Below are 24,066 nucleotides of genomic sequence, written 5' to 3' on the forward strand. Positions count from 1 at the left end.
GTTTTATAGTGATATACATATATATGAATGTGAATTTTTTTATATATTTTTATAAGTGCTTTCCAGTGATAGCAGTGCATGCTTGCAAGCATTTCTTTCATTCAGCAAGGTAGTAAGCTCAGGTTGCACCCTATGATAATTGTTTTTACTCAGTTTGTATCATGTGACTACTAGTGCTTGCTAGAGGTTGTATAAAAAGAAGCACATTTCAGTTGTATTTATTGCCATCTGATGAAGCAGATTTTTCTGCGAAAGTGCTTGTGTTTTAACATTAAAACTTCAACTGAAACTGGAAACATTGGTCGTCCCCGAGTTCTTCTGTGTTTTTATCATTACAGTATAAAGGGCTAAAGCACCATATAACCAAGTAATCGTCTTACCATGACAGCATTATATTAAGGAGGTAGAAAGTGTCCCTTTAGTTGTTGTTTGTCTTTCGGCTTTTCCCGATTAGGGGTCGCCACAGCGGAACTCCGGTCCGCTAATGATTGGCAGTTGTGTTTTTTATGATGTCGAGTTGCCAGCCCGACGCTCAAACTTCAACGAAGGCGTGCCCATTTAACGCATGTCTTTCGAACGCGGGGAGGACATGCAGACTCCACACAGAAGGCACTTCTAATGCAAGCCGAGAATAAACGGGAGAACCTCTTGCTGTGAGGCAACAACACCACTGCTGCGCCACCGTGACAGTTAGTAAATATTTAAATAATAAGGCCCCGGTTCAGATTCATGCGGTATGTCAGCAATAACAGAATCAGGATGAGATGTTGCAGAAACAGTACCTAATGTGCAAAAATAACTGGCAGGTAAGTTTCATGTACACCATAAGTGCTTGCAGCAGAGTTTAATGCATCCCCAAATCATCAGCCTTGGTCAGATCAATGAAGACTGCATCAGTAAACTTTCTGTTCTGTCTGTCTGTAGAGATTATCTGGAAGAGTGAATAATGCTGCAGTTTAACTTGATCTTGAGAAGGCATTATTGCTATTCCCATATTAGGTCATATTGTTTCAGATAAGTTTTTCACTTGGGAAAGTGCTGCACTCTGTGCTATTTTTGAGTGATGAAACTGCTGTGATAGATCTTTATGATTAATCTGTGTTTGGTGATTCAAATGTAGGTAAAACCAGAATGATCTAAATAAGGGTGGAGATGTTTGTTACCTGGGAATAAAGAAAAGGAAAAAATATGAAAGTTTTATCTATATACAATAATATCATAAAACAGTTAATATCTCAATTTGGCAAATATTTTAAAAAGGATAAAATGGTTGTGGTTACAAGAGTGGGGGAAGAATGTGAATGACAGTTTAATGGTTTTTTTTTGAAAGTTTGTACTGTATAAATAGGTGAATATGTAAATTTGTAAATATGCTGTTGATGAATATTCATGGTTTGTAGAAATATAGGTCCCCTCCTCTTTTCGGTATGTGCTGTGTGATCTTTTAAGCCCTCTTGAGCTACCACCAACTCAGGCTGATGAAACCTCTCTCTAACATCTCATCCAAAGGATGACATATGCAGAAGCCACAACACACCCAAATGCTACTCTGCAGTGTCAGCAATCCAATCACCTGGAGTGATGGACAGCAGGAATAAAGAATGAGAGACCTTTCTAGACATGATGGTGGCCAGCATATGGTTCAGCAAGAGATACGGTCACAAGATCCCATTTAGGAGTGGGCACTTGCAATACAGGTAGACTTCCTCCTAGTAAGGAAAGTGCATTGGGGTAGAATCAGCAATTGCAGTCATCATCATTGAAACAGTTGGCCTACAGCATAAACCACTTGTGGCCACATTCAGCTGCATGCTGTGATCAAAGAAGACTCTAAGGTCAACAGAGATTAGGTTGAAAGATGTTTGGATTTAAAGCACAAGAGATGAAGGAAATAATTGGGGCACTAGCACCTCAGAAAGAAGAGGAAATGGGTAGAATTAAAGAAGCATGGCAGACTCTCAAAGTAGCATGTGTGAAGACTATAAAACAGATATGTGCCTGAGCCAGGTATGTAAATAAGGCGCATAAGGAAGGCTGGTGATGGAATGCTGAGGTCCAGGAAGTTATCAAAAGATAGGAGTGCAGGAAAACATGAGATAGAAAAACAGACCAGACTAAGAAGTAATACTGATTTGATAACAAAGATGCTAAGATCACAGATGCATTGGCAAAGTACAAGGCATCAGAGACACTCTACCTGCTTCTAGAAAGAGACTCTGCAAACAGCTCAAAGAAACCATATCAGGTTGCAAAATACAGACACTCTTCATAAAGAATACTTGCACCAGCCTGCTCAACTGTCCACCTGACATGAAAGTCAGAAGGAAGGAGTGCTTCCAGCAGCTACTAAATTAAAAAGCCTCACAAAGCTGCACTTCCTCAGGCATAGACCATAATTAAAGATGAAGAAGAACCCGTCCTAGAAGAGGAAATCAATACAGATGATTCAAACTAATGCTCTTTTTTTGTTTCACATTTCAGTGGTCTCTTCTTGTATAACAAGTATTCTTTTGCACACACTATTATTTTGCGTAACATGTTTGTCAAGCACCTGGTTAAACTTCAACACATGCAAGTATAAACTGCAAATGATTAATTTAACACAGCAGACAATACTTTAACAATGTTAAGATCTGCACAGTGGCTCATAATTATTAAACGAGTCTACAGTAAATAACTTTTATCCTGAACTAATACAGTTAGCTCCCTGTATTTCACCCTTTCAAATAAGGGAAGACTTAACACCTTTTCTTTTAGGAAAATGTTAAATTATAACCATTTAACCCCAAACACCACTCCACTCAAAAACAAGTAGCAGATGCTAAGCATATGTACAGCCCTCAAGTTATGGCTGAACTCCACCACATAGAAACGTCTAACCTTGTTTGTGCTAACATAGCTTGAGAGAATCGCAAATGAAAAAAAACACCTTTATAACACCGTTATTAAATGGCACAGATTAATCAAAAATCTCAGGCTTGTAGTTAGGATTGTTTTCCAGTCTTTTTCAATGTCATGCTGCTTAAAACTTTCACTGCAGTCAGAATATCGGTTCATGTTGTGATCTGTATCCTAACCATCTTGTTCCAAATGTCACTTGTAGACCGTGCAGTCTTCGCTGTTGAGTTTTAAATTTTTCTTCTCATTCATCTTTTGCTTTTCAGAAGTCTAAAGTGTCCCTTAGTTCTGTTGTCTTTTTCTGTTTGTTACATTTTTAACTGTGATCAAGTATCATACAACAGTACTTTCCTATTGCAAAATACCTTTAATGTTGCAGGGAGTGACCACTTCAATTCAAGTCCTTTGAGCATAACACTCCCTCATTGCATTAACATATCACCAGTAGCTCCTCAGCGTGTTGCCTCTGAACTGCCATGTTCCACAAGCAGTGTTCTTTTTTTGCCACTGCCAATTTTGTCTGGTTGCCACATCTTCCACAAGACCATTCTATTTTTTAACAAGTTAGAAACTGCTGTTTTAGTCTGGGCTTTCCATACCGGACTTCTCTTTCAGCAGTGACATATATTTTACAGATATAACATCTGTAGTGTCTTTTCCAAAAACAGACAGTTCTGCCATTGTTGTTGGCAGGAGAGTAGTTTTGACGTAAACATGGGAACCATATGGTTGTGGCCGGAACTAATGCATATTTGCTGGTGAGTACCTTGAAAATGTATGATTTGACTATTGCAGTGACCTCTCCCTGAAAAATCTAATGTCATGGTAAGTTACTGTAATGGCAGGCATATTCATACAATTGTACTTTTTTATTTCTTTCAGCCTTTAAAGAACAACAAATACAGAATCAGTAAATCCAGATACGATTCCATTGACAGTTATTTGTCTAAATGTGGAGAGAAATATAGTGACCTTCCTTTAACTATAGATAAAGACATATATTCTTTGCTAATTAAAGAAGGTAAGAACATTTATTTTTTTATATTTGACAGCATTCTTTGTTCTGTATTTTTTCTGTGTGCAGGCAACTCCGGACGTAAACAAACTTGCAGATTCAGTTTGCAGTTTCCATTTGACCAAGTTAAGTCCTGGCATCATACAAATAAAATAGAAACTTCCTATGATTCTGTGATCTAGCCCAGCAGCAAAAAAAAAAAACTGCTGGGTTTCTGATTCTGGCTGTTTGGATACAGTTAGTAGACTTAGAGATGGGTATTTCATCAAGGAGGAATGGGGTTCTGATGAAATGACTGATGTCACTTTGTCTTAATCTGGCAGTGGATACTACCAGTCCAGTGTTGGGCTCTCCTCAGATGGAAAGCATAGTAGTAGTGTTACAGCAAACAAACTGAGACTGGTCATCACAGATGATATGCATGTTCGTGTGCATTCATCTGTTGACTATGCAAAATTGTGGACAGGGGTCTTGGCGGGAGAGCTAGATAAATCCTTTGGAGCTGCCCTGCCATGAGTGAAGGCCAAGTCCTTCTAACCTGGTGCCATTAAAACCCTCTCTCTCCCCCAGAGATAAGTAATGCAGTAATAGGATAACAAAGAGCTAAAAATTATGACTGATCACTCAGGAGGAAAGTTAGTAAAGATATTGATAAGACCAAAAGCAATGTACAAGCATTTTTAAATATTGATGGCAATTTTCTTAATTATGTAGTGTTGCAGGAGTCTACTACTTGTGATTGAAGCACAGCCCTTCAAATGCTAAATCCCAGGAAATTGTTTAGCAAAGCATCAAGTGGTTAGACGCTGCTGAACATATTTCACAGCACTAAACTTGGCTTTGCAGTATAATCATCAAAAAAAAAAAAAAACGTGCGTCACACCATTCAGTGAAATGTTAATGAAATAGCAAAAATCCTGGATTATTTAAAATGGCTAAGCTCTGAGCAGTTGTGCAACAATATTCTTAATTTATTTTACAATAATACAAGAACTATGCTGCTTTTGTAACTAGACTAATCTTCATAGCACTGCACTCATCAGTTCAAAACCATATGCACATTACAGTTAAATAGTGACAAACACATGATATCTTATGCAGTATTATTTTCTACATGCTTCCAGTAGCTGAACAGGTAGCACGCTCACTTCTAGTGTAGAAGGTTGTGGGTTCTATTCCTATACCAGGTAGCTGGATTAATTTTCCTGTTCTGACACTGCTGTACTACTGTGTGTGCCATCCTTTGGATGATGCATTAAACTAAGGCCCTAACTGCCAGATAAACGTAAAAGATCCCATGGCACTTACTGAAAAGAGTAGGGAAAGATCCCTGGTGCCCTGGCTAAATATCTCCTGGTTAGTATGAAGACTGACTCTGGTCAGTCCTGAAAATAGGCCATTGGCCTCATGGGACTAACCCAGTCAACAAAGTGTAAATGAATTAAAATAAATAAAAAGTGACACTGTAATACTCAAGTCATACCTAAAAATGTGGGTCTGGATACTGACTTTCCTGTAGGCACTTTGAAGTCTCCATACCACATTTGTAACTTAGGTGAAGTAACAGTAGGGAGGCTTAAGTGACAGGGTGTACCATATGAAAAGTGCATCATGTGATAAAGGTGATTGATGCTGTGTACTAAAGTTATCACAGTGTTGTAGATAAAGAGCTGTGACAGCAGCTACAGGTAGTGCTTCAGGGCTTCACCTGTAACAAATGCTATGGAAACAGATCTAATGTAGAGGGCTGGCAAAATGATAGGGCATACAGCATTGTCCAAGTCATCATTATAAAATTACGGAGCTGTTGCATTGCAGATGCATTTTTATTGCTGCATTCTTCAGTTCTAGTATTGCTGGCCTGCTGATGTGGTTCGAATATAATTACATCTTCATTTAGGCAGACCACATATCTTACACACACAGCCATATAAGAGGCAGACATCTGCATCAGTTTGGTATAATGGTTGAGGTCTTTGCCTCACATACACAAGGTACAGGGTTTAATTCTGGCCTAGGGTTATTTGCTAGGCTTCAAATGGCCCTTCAGGGTAGTTAGTCTAGTAATCGCTTATGAAACTATATTTTTAGTTGGGAAGTTGGCATGATGATTAAGGTGTTTACTTACAAACACAAAATGCAGTATTTGGTTCTCGCATTGTGTAATTGGCTAAGCTTAAAGTGGCCCACAACAGCAGTTAGCCTATTACTAATGTATGACCCTATGAACCTAATCTGTTATGTCCAGCATTTGCGGCCGGTACATGACTTGTATATAGAATTTCCCCCTAAGTTGAAAATGCAGAGGAGTTTGATATTGATGCCTGCCGCTATACTGTCAGGAAAGCGGGTATTTTTAGAGAATTACACACATGTTGTTTGGATCGGGACTGAACAGACTTCATATGTGATAGTGTGCTTTGTGAAGAAAGTTACCTCTTCAGAGAGCTATACCTTTGTAGTCCAAAATAAGAGAATATCCACTGTCCTGGAAAATGAGGTTACATATGTAATGCTGGATCTGCTGCTTATGTTAACAGACAGTTATGCTCTTTGGAATGTCGTTATGTAGAATCACTTTATAATGTGTACATTTTAATATGCATAACTGGTGCACTGCTACATTTCACATTTTCACTGTTTTTATGTTAGTGCTCCAAAGTGCCATATGGCTTTGCTTCAGTAGTGTGCATTTGTGATTGTATGTGTGTTCATTGTTCGCCATATAATCATTGCAGAGTAGCCATTTATTAAGTTGATATTTGACTACTTTTAGTAGAAGCAGTTTAAGCTGTCGATTTTAACATATGTTAAAAAGTATATGTGTGTCTTTCATCTTCTTTCTGTATCTATTAACTCAGTGTCTTCCCCCTTAAGGGGTATCTCACTTAGGAAGTCATTTATTTACAAGTAGCACAACCAGATACAAATATGTCTGTGTCAGTTTCTTCTGATGTTGCTTAATTGGGTTGCTTATATCAGCAGCTTGTTATTTTGTATTTGACTTTATTGGTGGAAACCCTGTTCATATTCATGATGCTCTTCGTGTTTCACTGTTGCAATCATTACATTTGGATAATCTGCTGGCAGGTTGTCCTCATTCGGCCTGATTAACAAAGTCTTGGGTCCTGCGTCAGTTGCTGTCCCGTCGTCAGGGGTATAAAACATGCAGCCGACGCCATTACATCAGTCTTTCTTGCCGTGTGGTGGCCGAAGCAGAAGCAGTTTGCAAGTGCCGGTCGCCGACTCCTGAAATTTTCGTTTTCGAGTTTCAGAACCGAAGTCTCAACTAAAAGCTAAGTACCCCGTTGGGGAAACTTTTTCATGCTCCTTACCGATGTCAGTAAAAGTTAATAATTGCTTTACTTGTGGGAAGCAAATACCTCATAAAGATTTTCATTTTGTACTGCATTCCTTGCCTAGGCCCTAACCACGACGTACCTTGCTGTCGGTTTTGTGCTTTATTTAATCAGCGCACTATCCATCGTCGGTACATTTTTGCTTCTAAATATTTTGGTTCTTGGTTTAATTATCCAGAAATGACGTCTGTTAGCCATCCGACTACAGGAATACAGAAAAAACGCAAAGAAAGACAGAGACAGGCCGTTGAGGTCCACAACTGCTGAGGCCGCTTCTCCTAAGCCAGTTCGTCTGTGCTCAATGAGGCGCTTTCGCAGCCCCGGATACCTGCTACATGTCCTTCATGGATGCATCTGCAGTCATAACAAATGGGTTGTCCTGTCGTCAGGCAGCCCTTCGGTCGGCCGGATTCCAAAGTCTGGGTCCGCTTCGCTGATGTCACACTTCACCCGACGTCATCTCTGCTGGTCTTCGGGTATAAAGGCATCAGCCGACGCCATTTTCCTCAGTCTTTCTTGCCGCGGCAAGCAGAAGCTGTTCGCAAGTGCCGGTCGGTCAGATCCAGAGATTACTACTACCGAATACTCAAGACTTCTAAAAGCTAAGTACCCAGTTGGGGACTCTTTCTTGCCTCAGCCGATGTCAGAAAAAGTCAATAACTGTTTAACTTGTGGGAAACAAATACCTCATAAAGATTTCCACTCTTACTGTTTGCCTTGCTTAGGCCCAGACCACGACGTAGCAGCCTGTTCGCCTGTGCTTCCTTCAACCGACGAATGCTTAGGCGCCGGTCGGAGTTTGCTGAACAGTTTTTCGCTCAGATTTTGCGACATTATGCCGCCGGATCCTCCGACTACCCAAATTGTTAAAAACGCAAAGAAAAGACCGACACTGTGGTCCGCGGTTACAGCCGAAACCACGGTTAAGCAAGCCGCGAGTGTCTCGGTTTCGGCCGAAACCGAGCAAACTGGTCAATTTTCAGCCGAATCCATGACAACTACTGAGGCCCCTGCTACCTTACCTGAATCAGCCTCAGAAATTTTACCTACAAATGTGGTTCCTAGTGATTTATCGGACACCATTCCTTTGGATGTCTCTACCCCAGCATGTGGTGCTGCTAGGCCTCCTGCAGCCATGTCTATTAAGGCCTTTGCCAGGGCTAAAGCAGCCAAATCTGCTAAATCAGTGCCTGTTAAACCCCCCTCACACAGGCCCACTTCTAGTTCACAAATGCTTACTCTGGCAGAAGATTTAATATCCTTAATTAGGGGATCCCAATCTCACCCAGACAGGGCCTCTCAGCCCCCAGAAAAGAGACCTAGAACAGAGCCCCCCGAGCCTGTGTCCTCTGATGATTCTGCGGATGACTCAGACATTACAGACCAGCCAGAGGCTCCTTTTTCCAATTATGAAGATTCCGATGCTGAAGAATCCATTCCAGCTGCCTCTCCACCAGAGGAATTCTCCTTTGGGGAAACCTTACATGCCATGAGAGAACAATTCCAATGGCAGGGACAAGATTTCTCAGATTCAAGAAAAAGGCTTAGGACTTTTCTGCACTTACCACAACACAGGCCCTTAGCTGTACCTCCTGTTCTGCCTGTTGTGGACGATGCATTTAATGATGTCTGCACTGCATCTGATTCTTTACCTCCAGCCCCTGCCAAACCAGATAGATTTTACAGGGTACCAGACACTCATCGCCACCTATACAAGGCCCCACTTGCAGACCCCGAAACTATATCCCAGGGGCCTAAGGCAGTAGCCTCGACCACAGCAAAAAACCCTATTCCCTCTGAAAGGGAATCCAGGTCCTTAGATGGGGTAAAAAAGTCTACACCTCTGCTACACTCTCAGCTAGAGCTTTAAACTGTCAGTTTCACATGATCCAATACCAAGAGTTTATGCTTGATCAGTTAATTAAAAAGCTATCCTCTGATGAATCTTTAGATAAGAAAAATGTATTAGAAATGGTAAATAACATCCAACAGGTTAGTAACCATTCCTTAAAATGTGGCTATGATGCACTGGAGGCTTTATTTAGATCAGCCATGACTGGCACAGTGATAAGAAGGCATGCATGGTTGAAAGAACAGGTCTTACCGGATCATGTTAAAGCAAAACTATTAGATGCTCCTATGGATAAGGCCAGTCTATTTGGGAAACCTGCACAGCAGGTAATGAAGAAAATGGAAGAAAAGGCAAAATCTGTACAAACAGTTAAGGATTTCTTACAGGTTCAGCCCCCAAGGTTTAGCAGGAACTGGCCTGCCAAAAATTGGTCCTTTCCTGACTCCACAAGATCCCAAAGGGGCAGGAATAGACGCTCTAGGGGCAGAAATCAATCCAGAGGAGGTGCCTACAGAGGACGACAGTGGCAGGGCAATAACCGAGGCACAGACACAACCACTGCCACTGCAACAGGACAATCACAGTGACTTGGCTCTGACCCCACCTACCAGGGAGCAAATAGCAGCACCATTAGGCGGAAAGTTAGCCTTATTCTCGAAAAATTGGCACTACATCACAAAAGACAAGTGGATTTTGCAAACCATAGACCAAGGCTATCGTTTCCACTTCCACACTTTACCAGTAAAAAGAGGAATGCCAAACCTGCCTCCAAATCAAAAAATAGAAGCTCTGCAGCAGATAGCGGAATTATCAAAGATGAGAGCTGTGGAAAGAGTACCAATAACAGAACAGGGCAAAGGATTCTACTCCAGACTCTTCCTAGTGCCAAGAAAAGAGAAAACTGAGACCTATTCTCGACCTGTCCATCTTAAACACATACATCATTGTCCCAAAATTCAAAATGCTGACCCTACAGCAACTTCTTCATGCTGGGCAAGGAGTGTTGGCTGGTAACTCTAGATCTCAAGGAGGCATACCTGCACGTCCCCATTCGACCAAATTGCAGAAGATACCTCAGATTTCTTGCAGGATCAGAGCACTATCAATTCTCAGCATTGCCCTTTGGCTTATCTACTGCACCCAGAGTATTCACAAAATGCCTGGCATCAGTAATCGCCACTGCAGAGTACAGGGAATCCAAATTTACCCATACCTGGACGACTGCCTGTTACAAGCGGACAACAAAAGCAAGCTGACAACAGACTTACAAAGGGTCATTTACTTGCTACAAGCCCTGGGATACACAGTCAATTTACAAAAGTCAAGGCTGATACCATCCCAAACAAGAACCTTCTTGGGCTGAATTGGACACAGTAAAACAAATGGCATTCCTAACTGCAGAAAACAAAAAGAGCTCCTTTACTTCTTGGCATTAACAAAGCAGAACAAACTAACAGCAAGGAAAGTTCTGCAGGCTTTGGGCTTCATGGCATCATGCATAATCTTGGTCCCACATGCCAGACTGCATATGAGAAAGTTACAGTGGTACCTAAAGAATTTATGGTCTCAACACAGGCACAGCTTAGAAACAGAAATACCACTAATCCCATGCCTAAAACAGGAGTTCCTATGGTGGGCTCAAGCATGCCAGGCAAACCCAGGCTTACCCTTCCACAATTTTCGAGCAAGCCAAACCATCACAACGGATGCCTCAGACCTAGGATGGGGGGCGCACATGCTGGACAAATGCGTACAAGGACTGTGGACTCAGGACCAGCTGCACCTGCACATAAACCAAAAAGAAATGCTGGCAGTAAAACTGGCAATCCAAAAATTCAGACCTTTCTTCAAAGAAGGCCATTTGATGATAAGGACAGACAACACCACAGTCATGTGGTACATCAACAAACAGGGAGGCACTCATTCATACCCCCTATGCAGAATGACTTTGGACCTTTGGAATCTGGCTCTCATCTACAACATCATACATCCCAACCTAAAAACCTTGCAACTGACTGCCTGGAACATCACATAGCAGCAACTAACCCAGACCTTTCCCAAAGGGTTAAAGACATTATCCTTGAAGCCCGCAGACCTTCAACAAGAAGGAACTGTGCAGGAAAATGGAAAAGGTTCGTCATTTGGAGTACTGAAAGAGGAAAAGATGTGTCGAACATAGATATTGCTAACATTCTGGAGTACTTGGCAGAGCTTCTACATACAGGCCTGTCCTATTCCTCCATCAAGATACATGCATCAGCTATTTCAGCAGAATACAGCTTTGATCCTCCTGTCTTTTCACATCCTCTACTCAGGCAGTTCCTCAGAGGGATTAAGAATGTAAAACCTCCTAGGAAACCACCATTACCAGCATGGGACTTGAACTTTGTACTAGAAAAGTTGACACTCCTCCGCTTGAACCAGCAGCAACAGCAGATCTACAACACCTGTCATGGAAAACTGCTTTCCTACTGGCTATTACTTCAGCAAGGAGGGTTTCGGAACTACAGGCCTTAATGGCAGTGCAACCCTTCCTAATCTTCCATCAAGATAGGGTGTCCATGAGAACTAATCCTACATTCATGCCTAAGGTGGTATCCAGAGTGTCTTTAAACCAGGCAATCCACCTACCTACCTTCTTTCCCAATCCACAAAACAGAGGTGAAAGAATGCTGCATACCTTGGATGTACATAGACAGTTACGCTACTACCTGGACAGAACCAGAAGTAACAGAAAAACTGACCAGCTTTTGTAGCCTATGCAACAGGAAGGGAAGGAAAAGCAATTTCCAAACAGACAATCTCCAAATGGATAGGAAATTGCATAAGATTCTGTTACTCCTACCATGGAAAACCAATTCCACAGAACATAAGACCTCATTCTACAAGGGCTACAGCCACTACCACAGCTTTCTTACGAGGAGTGGCAACCAAGGACATTATTGAGGCGGCTACTTGGACCTCCGTGCATACATTTGCCAAGCATTATAATCTACCTCTATACTCTAGATCCCGAGCAGGGTTTGCCACTGCTGTACTGCAAGGGATCCTAACTACACCATAATTTTTATTCCTCCTCCCCTAGTTTGGCTATGGTATTCTACCCATTTGTTATGACTGCAGATGCATCCATGAAGGACATAGTACAGTTTTGTACCTACCATAAATGTAGATGTCCGAACTGGATAGCATCTGCAGTCAGGATTACCCTCCCTCCTTCCCTCTGTGGTATTCCTAGGTATTTACCCTCCTAATAGCTAGCTGGGGTCTCTATGGTGTATTTGTTTGTATATATGTACATACATGCTTATTTTTGTGTTTGTTTCTACTATTTTGCAAACATTGGCATTTATCCAAAATTTAGCTTTGCAAGAGCGCAATTGGCATCTGCGGCAAGAAACACTGAGGAAATGGCGCGGCTGATGCCTTTATACCAAGACCAGCAGAGATGACGCCGGGTGAAGTGCGACATCAGAAGCCGGACCCAGACTTTGGAACCGGCCGATCAAGGGCTGCCTGACGACAGGACAACCCATTTGTTATGACTGCAGATGCTATCCAGTTCGGACATCTACATTTATGGTAGGTACAAAACTGTACTTTCTGACTCGCAGGCATCTACTGAGACCCATTTGGAGTCTGGTATGCCGCGAGATGCTTCAACTATGGAACCCGTGGATGTCTCTACCTTGGATGGGTCCAGAGCCACTGTGCAGGCACAGGCTTCTGAGGGTGTATTCAGGCCTACAGATTTGCATATTAAACCACCACCACCTTCACTATTAAGGCCAAAATCTCAATCTATGTCTAAAGAAAATGATGCCCAAGCCACATGTTCAGGCCCCTATGCCTAAAAAACAAATGATCAAAATGGCTGAAGATTTAATTACTCTAATCAGGGGTAGTCAACCCCCCCCCCCCCTTCTAAGAGGCCTAGGGCTGAACTTGACTATGAATCTTATGAACAAGACTCTGTTTCTTCTGACTCTTCTAATGAACGGGATTTGTCCATACCTACTTATTAGGACTCTGATGCAGTGGATTCCATTCCATTCCTTCTGCTTCTACCCCTGAGGATTTTTCTTTTGGGGAAACTTTACATACCTTAAGGGAGCATTTCCACTGGGAAAGTCAGGATTTTTCTGAATCCAAAAAGAGGCTTACGGATTTTCTTCTCCTTCCTCAGCATAGGCCTTTGGCTATACCTCCTGTACAAGACATTGTTGATGCGTTTTCAGAATCCAGTATGGCCCTTGATTCCCTGCCTCCGGCCCCTTGTAAGCCAGACAGATACTACAGGGTTCCTTACTCCCACAAATTCCTTTTCAAAAATCCTGTTGCGGACCCTGAAACCATTTCTCAGGTGCCCCCCAAGGGCATTAAGGCTTCTGCTGCTAAAAATCCCACCCCTTCTGATAGAGACTCCAGGGCACTGGATAAATGGGGTAAAAAAGTTTATACTTCTGCAACCTTGGCAATCAGGCCACTAAACTGTCAATTTCATATGCTAAAATATCAACAGCATATCATGGGACTGCTTAAACAGAAAATGATGTTGATTCCTGACTGTGTGGAAAATAAGGATTTACAGGATTTATTGCATTCAGCTGAACAAGTTGGAAAACATACTTTGCAGTGTGGTTTTGATTCTTTAGAGCCCTCTTACAGGGCTGCTGTTACTGGGTTTGTGCTTAGAAGGCATGCTTGGCTTAAGGAGCAATCTCTGCCTGATCATGTTAAAGTAAAATTGTTGGCTGCTCCTTTGCAGCAGGACCGTCTGTTTGGCAATAAGGCTGAAGAAGTTCAAAAAAAGATGGAAGATAAAGCTAAATCTGTGAAAACTGTGAAAGATTTCTTACAAGTACAACCTCCAAGATTTAGGAGGCACTGGCCTACTAAGAACTGGTCCTTTCCAGTTCCTTCCAGAGCCACTCAAGCCAAACCCAGACATTCCAAAAGCATCAGGTTTCAATCCCAAGGGACTTTCAGAACTAAGCAATGGGGTGCCTCCGCTTCCAAATCTGGAAACAACAAGACACCTCCCTATGGTAAATAGTCTCAATGACTTTCCTTTAAAATTTCCAAGCACTTACCTCTTAGCCGCCCCTTTGGGGGGAAACTGGTTCTTCGTGCAAAAAACTGGCAACTTATAACATAGGACAAATGGGTTTTACAAGCCACACGAACACATAGCAGCAAAGCACTTATACCAACACGAAAATTCAAGTTCACTGTTTGGCACAATAAAGATTGTCCTCCAATACCACAGTACTATAGAAAGGCGAACTCTTACAAAGTAGAACCAAAGCTCTTTATTTCCACATAAAACACACAGATTGAGCGCGCTTTCATCTCGTATCGCAAGACTTCATCAGAATCTAGAATTTGAGTTAAAAGTCAGTGAGGTCCTTGAAAACCAGGGAGAATTTAGACATGAAGCTGCTGTTATAACAGTATGGTGAAGTCACAACGCATTCCCGGTTTTGTATACGTTCTGGCGTTTGTAAAAAGGGTTCTGACTTGTCTAGGGTACACCATAAATGAAAAGAAATCACAACTGGCACCCTCTCAAAAATTACATTCCTGGGTGCAAGCTTGAATGCAACTGCCCAGACGGCTTTCCTTGCATCAAAAAAGTGAATTCATTTGGTGACTTACTTCAAACAGGTGGCCACAAAAACCCTGCTATCTGCAAGGCAAATACTGCAAGCCTTTGGGTTCATGGCCTCCTGCATTCTTCTAATTCCGTATGCAAGACTACATATGAGGAAACTTCAGTGGTACTTAAAAAGTTTATGGAGTCAACATTGTCACATCCTGGAAATAATGATTCCTATCATACCTAGCCTGCAACTAGAGTTCCTATGGTGGGCAGAGGTCTGCCACCAAAACAAGGGACTGCCATTCACACCACTCCCTGCTGCCCAAACCCTAACTACAGACGCATCAGACTATGCATGGGGGGGCTCATCTGGCAAGGAAGTGCATTCAGGGCAAATGGAGCCCAAATCAAATGCACCTTCATATCAATGAAAAAGAAATGCTAGCTGTTCAGAATGCACTGACAGCCTTCAAGGACTACATTCATCCAGGACAACTAATGGTAAAGACGGACAACACCACAGTTATGTGGTACATAAACAAGGAGGGGGGTACACATTCCTACCCCCTCTGCAGACAAGCCATGGTATTGTGGAACATGGCCTTGAGCTATCAAGTACAACTACAAGCTCAATTCCTGCCAGGAAAGCTGAACATTTTGGCAGGCAAACTAAGCAGAAATCTCATGGACCCACACAAATGGAAACTGGAACCACGGATTTTCAACATGTTGACATGCAAATGGGGGAGCCCAGACATGGATCTTTTTGCCTCACCCCAGAACTACCAGTTGGACAAATTCTGCACAAGAACTCCTCACAAAAAAGCCTGGAAAGTGGATGCTCTGTCCTACAGCTGGGAAAACCTGTCCGTCTGTGCCTTTCCCCCTCTGCCTCTGCTCTCCAAAGTTCTACTAAAAGTCACACAGGACAAACTAAAAATGATTTTGATTGCTTCAGACTGGCGTCGCCAACACTAGTACCCACTCCTGCGCAGTGTGTTACACCTTCCACCGTAGCACCTACCTCAGACACCTTACTTACTGTCTCTGCAGAACAACCAAATTCTGCAAACTCAGCTCCAAACTTTGAATCTTGCAGCTTGGCTAATCACTTAAATTCCCCCTTAGCATCCCTCAGCAAACCTGTGATGGATGTCATTTTGGAGGCGAGAAGACCTAGTGTTAGAAAATCTTATGCTGACAAGTGGAAATGATTCTGTACCTGGAATCAATCTCAAGGGATGAGCACAGCAGTGCCCAATTTACCTCAGATTTTGCAATACTTAACCGAGGTGCTTCACAAGGGCCTATCTTTTTCTTCCATAAAAATCCATGCCTCAGCCATTTCAGCTCATTACAACACAGAACCCCCCCCCCCCTTCTCTCATCCTCTGCTAAAGCAGTATCTCAGAGGGGCCAAAAACTTGAGGCCACCCAGGAGAGCACCAACCCCTGCCTGGGACCTTAACTTTGTATTGGAGAAACTCACTCTACCTCCTTTCGAGCCAGCTGCTACTGCAGACTTAAAATTTCTTTCCTGGAAAACAGCCTTCCTTTAGCAATCACTTCAGCTAGAAGGATTTCTGAATTACAGGCCCTTATGGCAGTGGAGCCTTTCATCATCTTTCATGCAGACAGGGTGTCACTCAGGACCAACTCATCCTTCATGCCCAAGGTGGTATCCAGTGTGGCTCTTAATCAGTCCATTCATTTGCCAACTTTTTCCCAATCCACAGAACAAGGGGGAGCGGATTCTGCATTCATTGGATATACACGGACAACTTAGATTTTACTTGGACAGGACTAACTCTCGAAGAAAATCTGAACAACTGCTGGTAGCATTTGCTACAGGGGCAGAGGGAAAGGCTATTTCAAAGCAAACCATTTCAAAATGGATAAGCTATTGTATTAATTTCTGCTGTAAGCACCATGGAAAACCTGTCCCCCAGGGGATCAGATACCATTCCACCAGGGCTGCATCTACTTCTACAGCCTTTCTCAGAGGTGTTCCTACCAGGGATATTCTAGAGGCTGCTACCTGGAGTTCAGCAAGTACCATCATTTACCAATTTTCTCTACATCCAGAGCTGGCTTTGCCACTGCTGTTTTGCAGGGCCTTATAGCCGATCCTAATGCTGTAAAATCCATCTTCCCAACTATAGCTTTGGGAATCTACCCAAATGTAATGACTGCAACAGTGAAACACGACGAACATAGTACAGTTGTGTACACTTACCATAAATGTAGATATTAGATTGTATTCACTGTTGCAGTCCTGGTTACCCTCCCTCCAGCCCCCTGTTTTGTTTTCTCTTACTATGCCTCTCCTTTCATTTACTACACTTAAAGGCCTTTTTGGTGTATTTGCTTTTGTTTGGAGTTATATATTTTTGTTTTAAATTATTTATATATTTTGCTCCCCATTTGGGGGGCACCTGACATCTGGGGCAAGAAAAACTGATGTAATGGCGTCACTGCATGTTTTATACCCCATGACGACCTGACGTCATGGAAGAAGGGACAGCAACCGATGCAGGACCCAAGACTTTGTTAATCAGGCTACTGAGGGCAACCTGCCAGCAGATTACCCAAATGTAATGACTGCAACAGTGAATACACTTGAACATCTACATTTATGGTAAGTGTACACAACTGTACTTTCTGTTGAGTTTTGTGAATGGATCTAAAACTGAGGTGGCAAGGCTGTTACATGACCATAAAATGGCCTTCCCCTTCCTGTGGAGTGTGAAAATATCCAAGTATCTAGGGAGTTTTCTACATGACCTCTTTAGTAACAGTTTACAAAAATTTGTAAGAAGTATGAAAAAGAGTCTTTGGGTTCTTTAGGGGTAGAAATTGAAGCGTTCCTTGTTGAGTAGAGTAGCAGCAATTAAGATGCTTATAGCCCCCTGTGTTTATTTTTAGGTGCATGATGATCCCTTTTGGAAGTAAGCTCCTACTTATGTTGACTAACCTACTGTTACAGTTCGCATGAAAAAGGTAGGAAGAGATTAGGAAAGGCAGTGACAACAGCTCCAACATGGGTCTGGAAATCCCTGATTGGAGTTTACAGTGGATATAGAAAGTGTACACACCCCTGTTAAAATGCCAGGTTTTTGTGATTTAAAAAAATGAGACCACAATAAATAATTTCAAACCTTTTCCCACCTTTAATGTGACCTATAACCTGTACAATTCAATTGAAAAACAAATCTGTTAGGGGAAAAAATATAAAAAAATAAAAAATGTGCAGGTTATAGGTCACGTTAAAGGTAGGAAAAGTTCTGAAATAATTTATTGTGGTCGCATTTTTATATCACAAAAACCTGGCGGGGTGTGTACACTTTTTATATCTACCGTATATGTTCATGCCGTTTAGTTAAGCATGCTAGTTTCATCTTTTATATGAGCCCAGTTGGAAAGAAAGATTCTAGGTGCTGAGTATTCTTGATCAGTTATCTGGTGTCTTAGAGGAAAACATCAAGCCTTGAGACACACATATAAAGTACTTCCCCCAGGTAAGATACGTAGTGCAGCAACCGCAATGTGGGAACGTGTGTCCCTTAACTTTAATGATCACCCAGTTGTATAAAAGAACTGAATACACAGAGATATTTCTTAGCTTCAGAATTTACATCAGGGACTACAGGGGAAAAGGTCCTGGCAGCCTTTAAATGCTTCAAGAATATATTGTTTCACTCGAGTACTGCACACTAACAGTACTTTACCATTCACCATTGTGAGATCCTTTATGAAAAGCAAAGTGGAGATTTCCATTTTTGTACAGAGAATCTTCTGCTAAGGATCACTCAGAATGCAAGGTTGTAATAAGAAAATCTGCAGCTGAATTTTATAAGGTTTTGTTTAAACCCAGTTTGAGCAGTGTTGGGGCAACACTGTAAGACAGATGTTCTGCATTTTGGTCAAGGGATCTGGTGGGTACATCAAAGGCCCTTATTAATAAAACAGTTAAGCATTCCATAAATTTATGAAAAGCTAGTACTGTACATTTCTGAGGGCTACTGGACCCCAAAAGCCAATAAAGGCCAAGTTTCGGAGTATTGTATTATACTGATAGAGCAGAAAGTAATCATAAATTGTGTGTGTGTGTGCGTGTGTGTGCGTGTGTGTGTGTGTGTGTGTGTGTATCTAAAATGTTTTGCAGGTGTTGCCATTAGTGCTGTTTCAGTTGTTTCAGATTAGCGTTCCCTGTTGTATGTTAGTGCTTGTGTCAGCTCATTGGAGAGTCAGACAGTTGGCCTTCAGTGTGGACTTTTGGCTTCTGCATCCTATGTTTCCTCCTTGTGGAAGACACTGCATGATGTATCCTCCTGTTACAGTGAATATGATGGAAAGTGAATAAAATGGCACATTCTCCATTCTTCTCTTCAGGATTTAATCATGGATGGATTAGTTCAAATAGATCAAAGACTAAATCCTCCTTGAGAAAAAAAAATCTGGGAACATTTTTTTTTTTTTGTTAAAGTTTTCTTTTTATGTGTTCTTTCCTGATGTACTATAGGTTTGTGTAAGTAAAGTGCAGCCATATTACTAGTGTAAAGATTTAAACTGGAATTCTTTCATTTGTTGGTTATTCTGGTTTTCATTTTTATGATGCAGGGATTAATAGTGTTATTGTTCACTATTTAACTGAAGTGTATGTGTTGGTATTTAGTTTAGTTTAATGCTGTATTTTAATGGAACTTACCTTTTGCTGTGCACTTGTTAAAAGGTTGGAGGGAAAGTAGCTAATGTCTTCAATCAGTTGGGTTTTAGCATAAGCTTCAGGAAGACCAGTATGATAGATACAGCCTATAACCACCCCTAAGAGCTCAGCTCTTGACACTGTTTAGGAACTGATGAACCTGAGTAAAATCCAGAAGTTGCTAGATCTCTTTCTCAGAGGAAGCCAGAGTCACATGGGGGTGCACTCATACCTTTCTTATGAGTGCCCTCTTGGTTAACACCAACATTTCATCAAGAATCTGCCAAAAGTTGCCAAATGACCTAACCAGAAATATGCAGATTTATGCTGGAGTCACAGAGAAAGCACCAGTGTCTTAACATTTGAAGCAAGATGTCTTTCTGTTACCCTCTTATTTTATGTGTCCATATTTAAAGTTTTCTTTATCAGAGGTATTGCCCATCGCTGGCACAAACACTAAATCTAGAAACCTCTGCCAGACCACTCCTGTCTTGCAACATAACTTATTTAAATCTGTAGGTTCCACAGTGTTTGCCTAAGTGCATCAGCAGTCCCTCTCAGTCTGTGGTCTTAAAAGGTAAGTAGTGCCCACGGTAAAATTAATATCCATCTCCTTCCCTTGGCAGTTTTTGGATTTTGCCAAAATTGCATCCGTAGAACAAAGGCAGATGCATTGACAACCCTAGGATGACTTAATCAGCTGGACAGGTGCTCTCTTCCATTGCCGATGTAGTTCAAAGTATTTTTACAAGTTATAATACTTGTGATTTAAAATGAAGTATGTGCTATGTAAATATGATGTCATTTCATACTCTTTTTTTTTTTTTTTTTTCTGTTATGCATTTGTCACGGTTTCGAAGTGTTGTAGTGTGTTACACGTCTCGGCTGCCCAGTCTTCTCATTTCGGGATAAAATTAATCCTAAAAAATAATGTTGAGGAAAGTAGGGAGGAAGTGTTGTGATAGAAATCTGTAAAGCAACCAGCAGAATCAAATAGAATAAAAGATAAAAGATGTATGAGAACAAGAGGACAGTTTTAAAATTAGCAATGGAAAGATTATGGAAATATGTGCTTATTTTACTTAGAGGCAGTAGTGGGGGAAAAAAAAACATTTTCAGAAGAGGCATTAAGGTCAAAACTGAAATTTTATGAAAACACTGGACAGATGTAATGTAGGTTTCTGTGATAGGTTAGGGAAAAGAAAACTGTTCTAAGTAGTATGTACAGTTTAACAAAGTAGGAAATAGACCAGTTCCTAAATTACTTGGTGCCAAGATTTGTATATTTGTAGGAAATTGTGATTAATTAAACCGTATTTCTGGGCCCCTGCCGAATATTGCCCTCAGTATGCACATTTTGATCATCCACTCTGGACATTTCTTTAATTACTGCAGGTGCTACAGACCCTGCTACATTTGTTTCTCAGCGTCGCCCTGTTATTAAGCTCTCCTTTGACCTTCTCATGTACTCTATTACTCCTTGTTTTGCTCGCACTCCCTCCTGTCTAAGAGGGTTTCGTTTTGTGTAACACCCACTTTTTATGAACAAGTAATTTGACACATTTTCTAAGCCTACATGGCCTAATGCTCCTGAAACTTAAGGTCCACTATTCTTGAATGTGGACCTGTACTCTGCATTGTGCCTTTAAAAATTGGGTTTGGGATTGTTGTAATGGTTTAGGGGTGTTTACCTCCCAGACAAGCTACAGGGTGTGACTCTCACCATTGAGGGAAATTGGCTCATCTTAAAATGGCCCACAGAGGTAGCTAGCCTGGTATTTTACCTGTGACACTGTGAAATATTTAAAGTTTTGTGCTTATTCTTGTCATCACATCTTTTCTTCAGGATGATGTCTCAGTTTCTCCTCATGTGGTGTTTTGTTCCAGCAGTGTGCTCCATCTTTGTTGTCCTTATTTGCAGTGGCATACATTTCTGTTTTTCTCTGCTGATGACACTTTTCTTTGTACTCCACAACATCCTGATGCCTCTTCCCTCACAGCTGTGGTACATAGTGTGGCTGGGCTTATGTCAAAGATCTCCAGCCACTTTCTTCTGGTGGATCATTTCCTGTCTTAGCATTCAATCAGAACACCTTTCACTTTTCCTGTCTTATCTATGCAGTCTGTTTTAAACATTAATGCTGTTCTTTAATTAGGTATTCATTTACCAGCTGTTTTGCAAAGTCGCTAATGTAATCAGGCTAGGCCCACTGTAGATCGCTAATGAACTCGCCCATCACACCAGCCTTCAAAGTTGCATTTACCACCACCACCCTTTTTCATGCATGTTGTTTTGTGAAAACTACAGTCATAGGGTCAGAGATCTGCAAAGCAGTAAATAGGTTCATAGGTGTGTATTATGCTAATGGCCCTGGAGCTTTACAAGTGTAGCCTGTAGAAGTGCCCTGGCATCATGTTGCCCGATGTTAGTTCCCAGTGCCACTATTAAGTAGAGCCACTGGAGTGATCCCCGGGATGAACTTTCTATTACCCATCCACTCATCAAGATTTCTCTTGAAGAAGGACAGCGAGGTGCTCTGCTTGACAAGTATGGTAAGTCTATTCCAGAGCATGGGCAGTCTCTGGGTGAGGAACCTGTCCCTCCAGCATGTTCTGTTGATTGTGGTAGTGAGGTTGAGGTCTCTGGAGCATGTGGTGTGGAGGGATTGGGATTTCTTTAGATGTAGCATTTCTAACAGAGCTGGGTCAGACATGGCTTTGTAAGTTAAGCAGAGATCACCTCTAAGTAGGCGATATGCGACAGAGAATAGCTGGAGTCTTTTGAGTCTGTCTGTGTAGGACGTGTATTTAATGCCTAGGATCCTCTTCGTGAAATACTTCTGTGGCCTCTCCAGCTGTTGCAGGTGTCTAGTGAGATATATGCCAGATGGGGCATTATACTCTATGATTGGTCTAATGACGGAATAGTAGAGAGAGACAATGACCTCTTTCTTCCTGGAAGCAAAACCCTTGGTAATGAGATGTGCCACATAAAAGGACTTTCTGACCAGAGTGGCAATGTAGTGGTCGAAGGAGAGGTTGCGGTCAACCTGCATCCCCTGATCTCTTATCACGCCGTCAGTGTTCAGTGGGCTCCCATTGATGTGGTAATTAGTAGGAACTGAGTTTATACCAAAGGGGATAACGACACATTTTTTTATATTAAGCTTAAGGCCATGACTTCGACACCAGTCATTGGTCTCAGTGAGGCCTTTCTGTAGGACGTCTACATCACTTGGGGAGTTAATAATGGCGCCCAGCTTGCAGTCGTCTGAGAACTTGGTTAAACAGAGTCCCTTTGTGTTGGCCTGAACTTCTGAGAAGTAGATGCCGAACAGGAGAGGACGCAGGACCAATCCCTGTGAGACTCCACTTGTGACTGGTTGGCGGTCTGACTTGGGTGTCTGCTACTTTCACACTGTGTGGTCTATCTGTAAGCCAGTTTGCAACCCACCTAGTTTGATGAGGTTATCAATAATTCCCGAGTGAGAAATGGTATCAAAGGCCTTGGCCAGATTGAGGCAGGCTGTATGCACTGCCTTACCTTCATCCACAGCCCTGGTGACTGACTCAAAGAAGTCAACCAGGTTGAGCAGGCATGATCTACCTTTCACAAAGCCAAATTGTGTGGGGTCTAGAGTTTGGAGATTTCCTATATCTTTGTTAATCAGGTCCATGATGATGCGCTCCATAGCTTTACATATCAGACTCGTCAGGTTAATGGGGCAGTAATTCCCAGGGTCTGTAGTCGCTCCCCCTTTATGGAGAGGGATGACTGTAGCAGTGTGTCATTCAGTAGGAACAGAGCCTGAGGTGAGGCTGTGACTGAACGGGGCCACACAGTTGTGGTACCAGTTCGCTTTGTAGTTTATGTAGAACACAGCGAGGGATATTATAGTGTCCCATGGAAGCTGTATTCGTGGCCTTGGACAATGCAGCTTTAACCTGTGCTGCAGTAATGCTGGGTGCCTGGCATTCTTCCTGTACTGCCATTGGTCCTTTGGGAGGGTTAAAGTTGGCACTGAATCTATCAGCCAGTATGTTGGCAATATCTGTTGGCTCAGTATAGCAGGTACCATTGTGCAGTAACTCAGAACAAATCTGGGTATTACCATGGGAGGTTCTTGATATAACTATAGTAGGCTTTGTGATTGTTTTTAGTGTCTGCCACAATTTTGTTTACAAAGCTGGCTTTAGAAGATTTGATGAGGGATCTCAACATTTTGTTGAGGCTAATAAAGGAGTTTTTCCAGTCTTGGGACTTCACCTTTTTCTGCACCTTTTTCTGCAACAGTTTCTTCCTTCTGTTGTAGAGGAGCCCAAAGTCATAGGAATAAAATTTAAATGAAATTGAATCTAAAGCTTGAAGACCTAGTTAGGAAGTCAAAAAGGAGGGTTTCTGCAGTTGTTTAAAAGGTGAATGTGCCACAAAAGTTGGTAAGCCCCATGACAGAGTAATTCTTTTGAGATGTCTATCACTGGTTGGGTCAGAGAAAATGACATCCAGAAAGTATGAGGCAAGTATGTATGGGAGTTTCACAAAAAATACAAAGGAACCGTGCAGTTAGGAGAGAAAAGGGAGAAGATTCCCAGACATCAGAATGCAGTGGTTTTCGTTATGCACCATTCGCTGAG

At 41.9% G+C, this 24,066-nt stretch overlaps 1 protein-coding gene across 1 annotated transcript in view; it reads left to right on the forward strand.

Annotated features, from left to right (window-relative positions):
- The window catches only part of GCLC (glutamate-cysteine ligase catalytic subunit), a gene marked incomplete in the record, with an annotated part of 1,017,552 nt that overhangs the window by 805,305 nt on the left and 188,181 nt on the right, over positions 1-24,066 (forward strand). Inside the window, 1 exon segment of the mRNA XM_044063752.1 lies at positions 3,781-3,919. Within this exon segment, the coding sequence (XP_043919687.1) occupies positions 3,781-3,919 (139 nt within the window).

This window comes from Protopterus annectens, chromosome 2.part2, assembly GCF_019279795.1.
Source record: "Protopterus annectens isolate FY-2018-M chromosome 2.part2, PAN1.0, whole genome shotgun sequence".
NCBI classification, from domain to species: Eukaryota; Metazoa; Chordata; order Ceratodontiformes; family Protopteridae; genus Protopterus; species Protopterus annectens.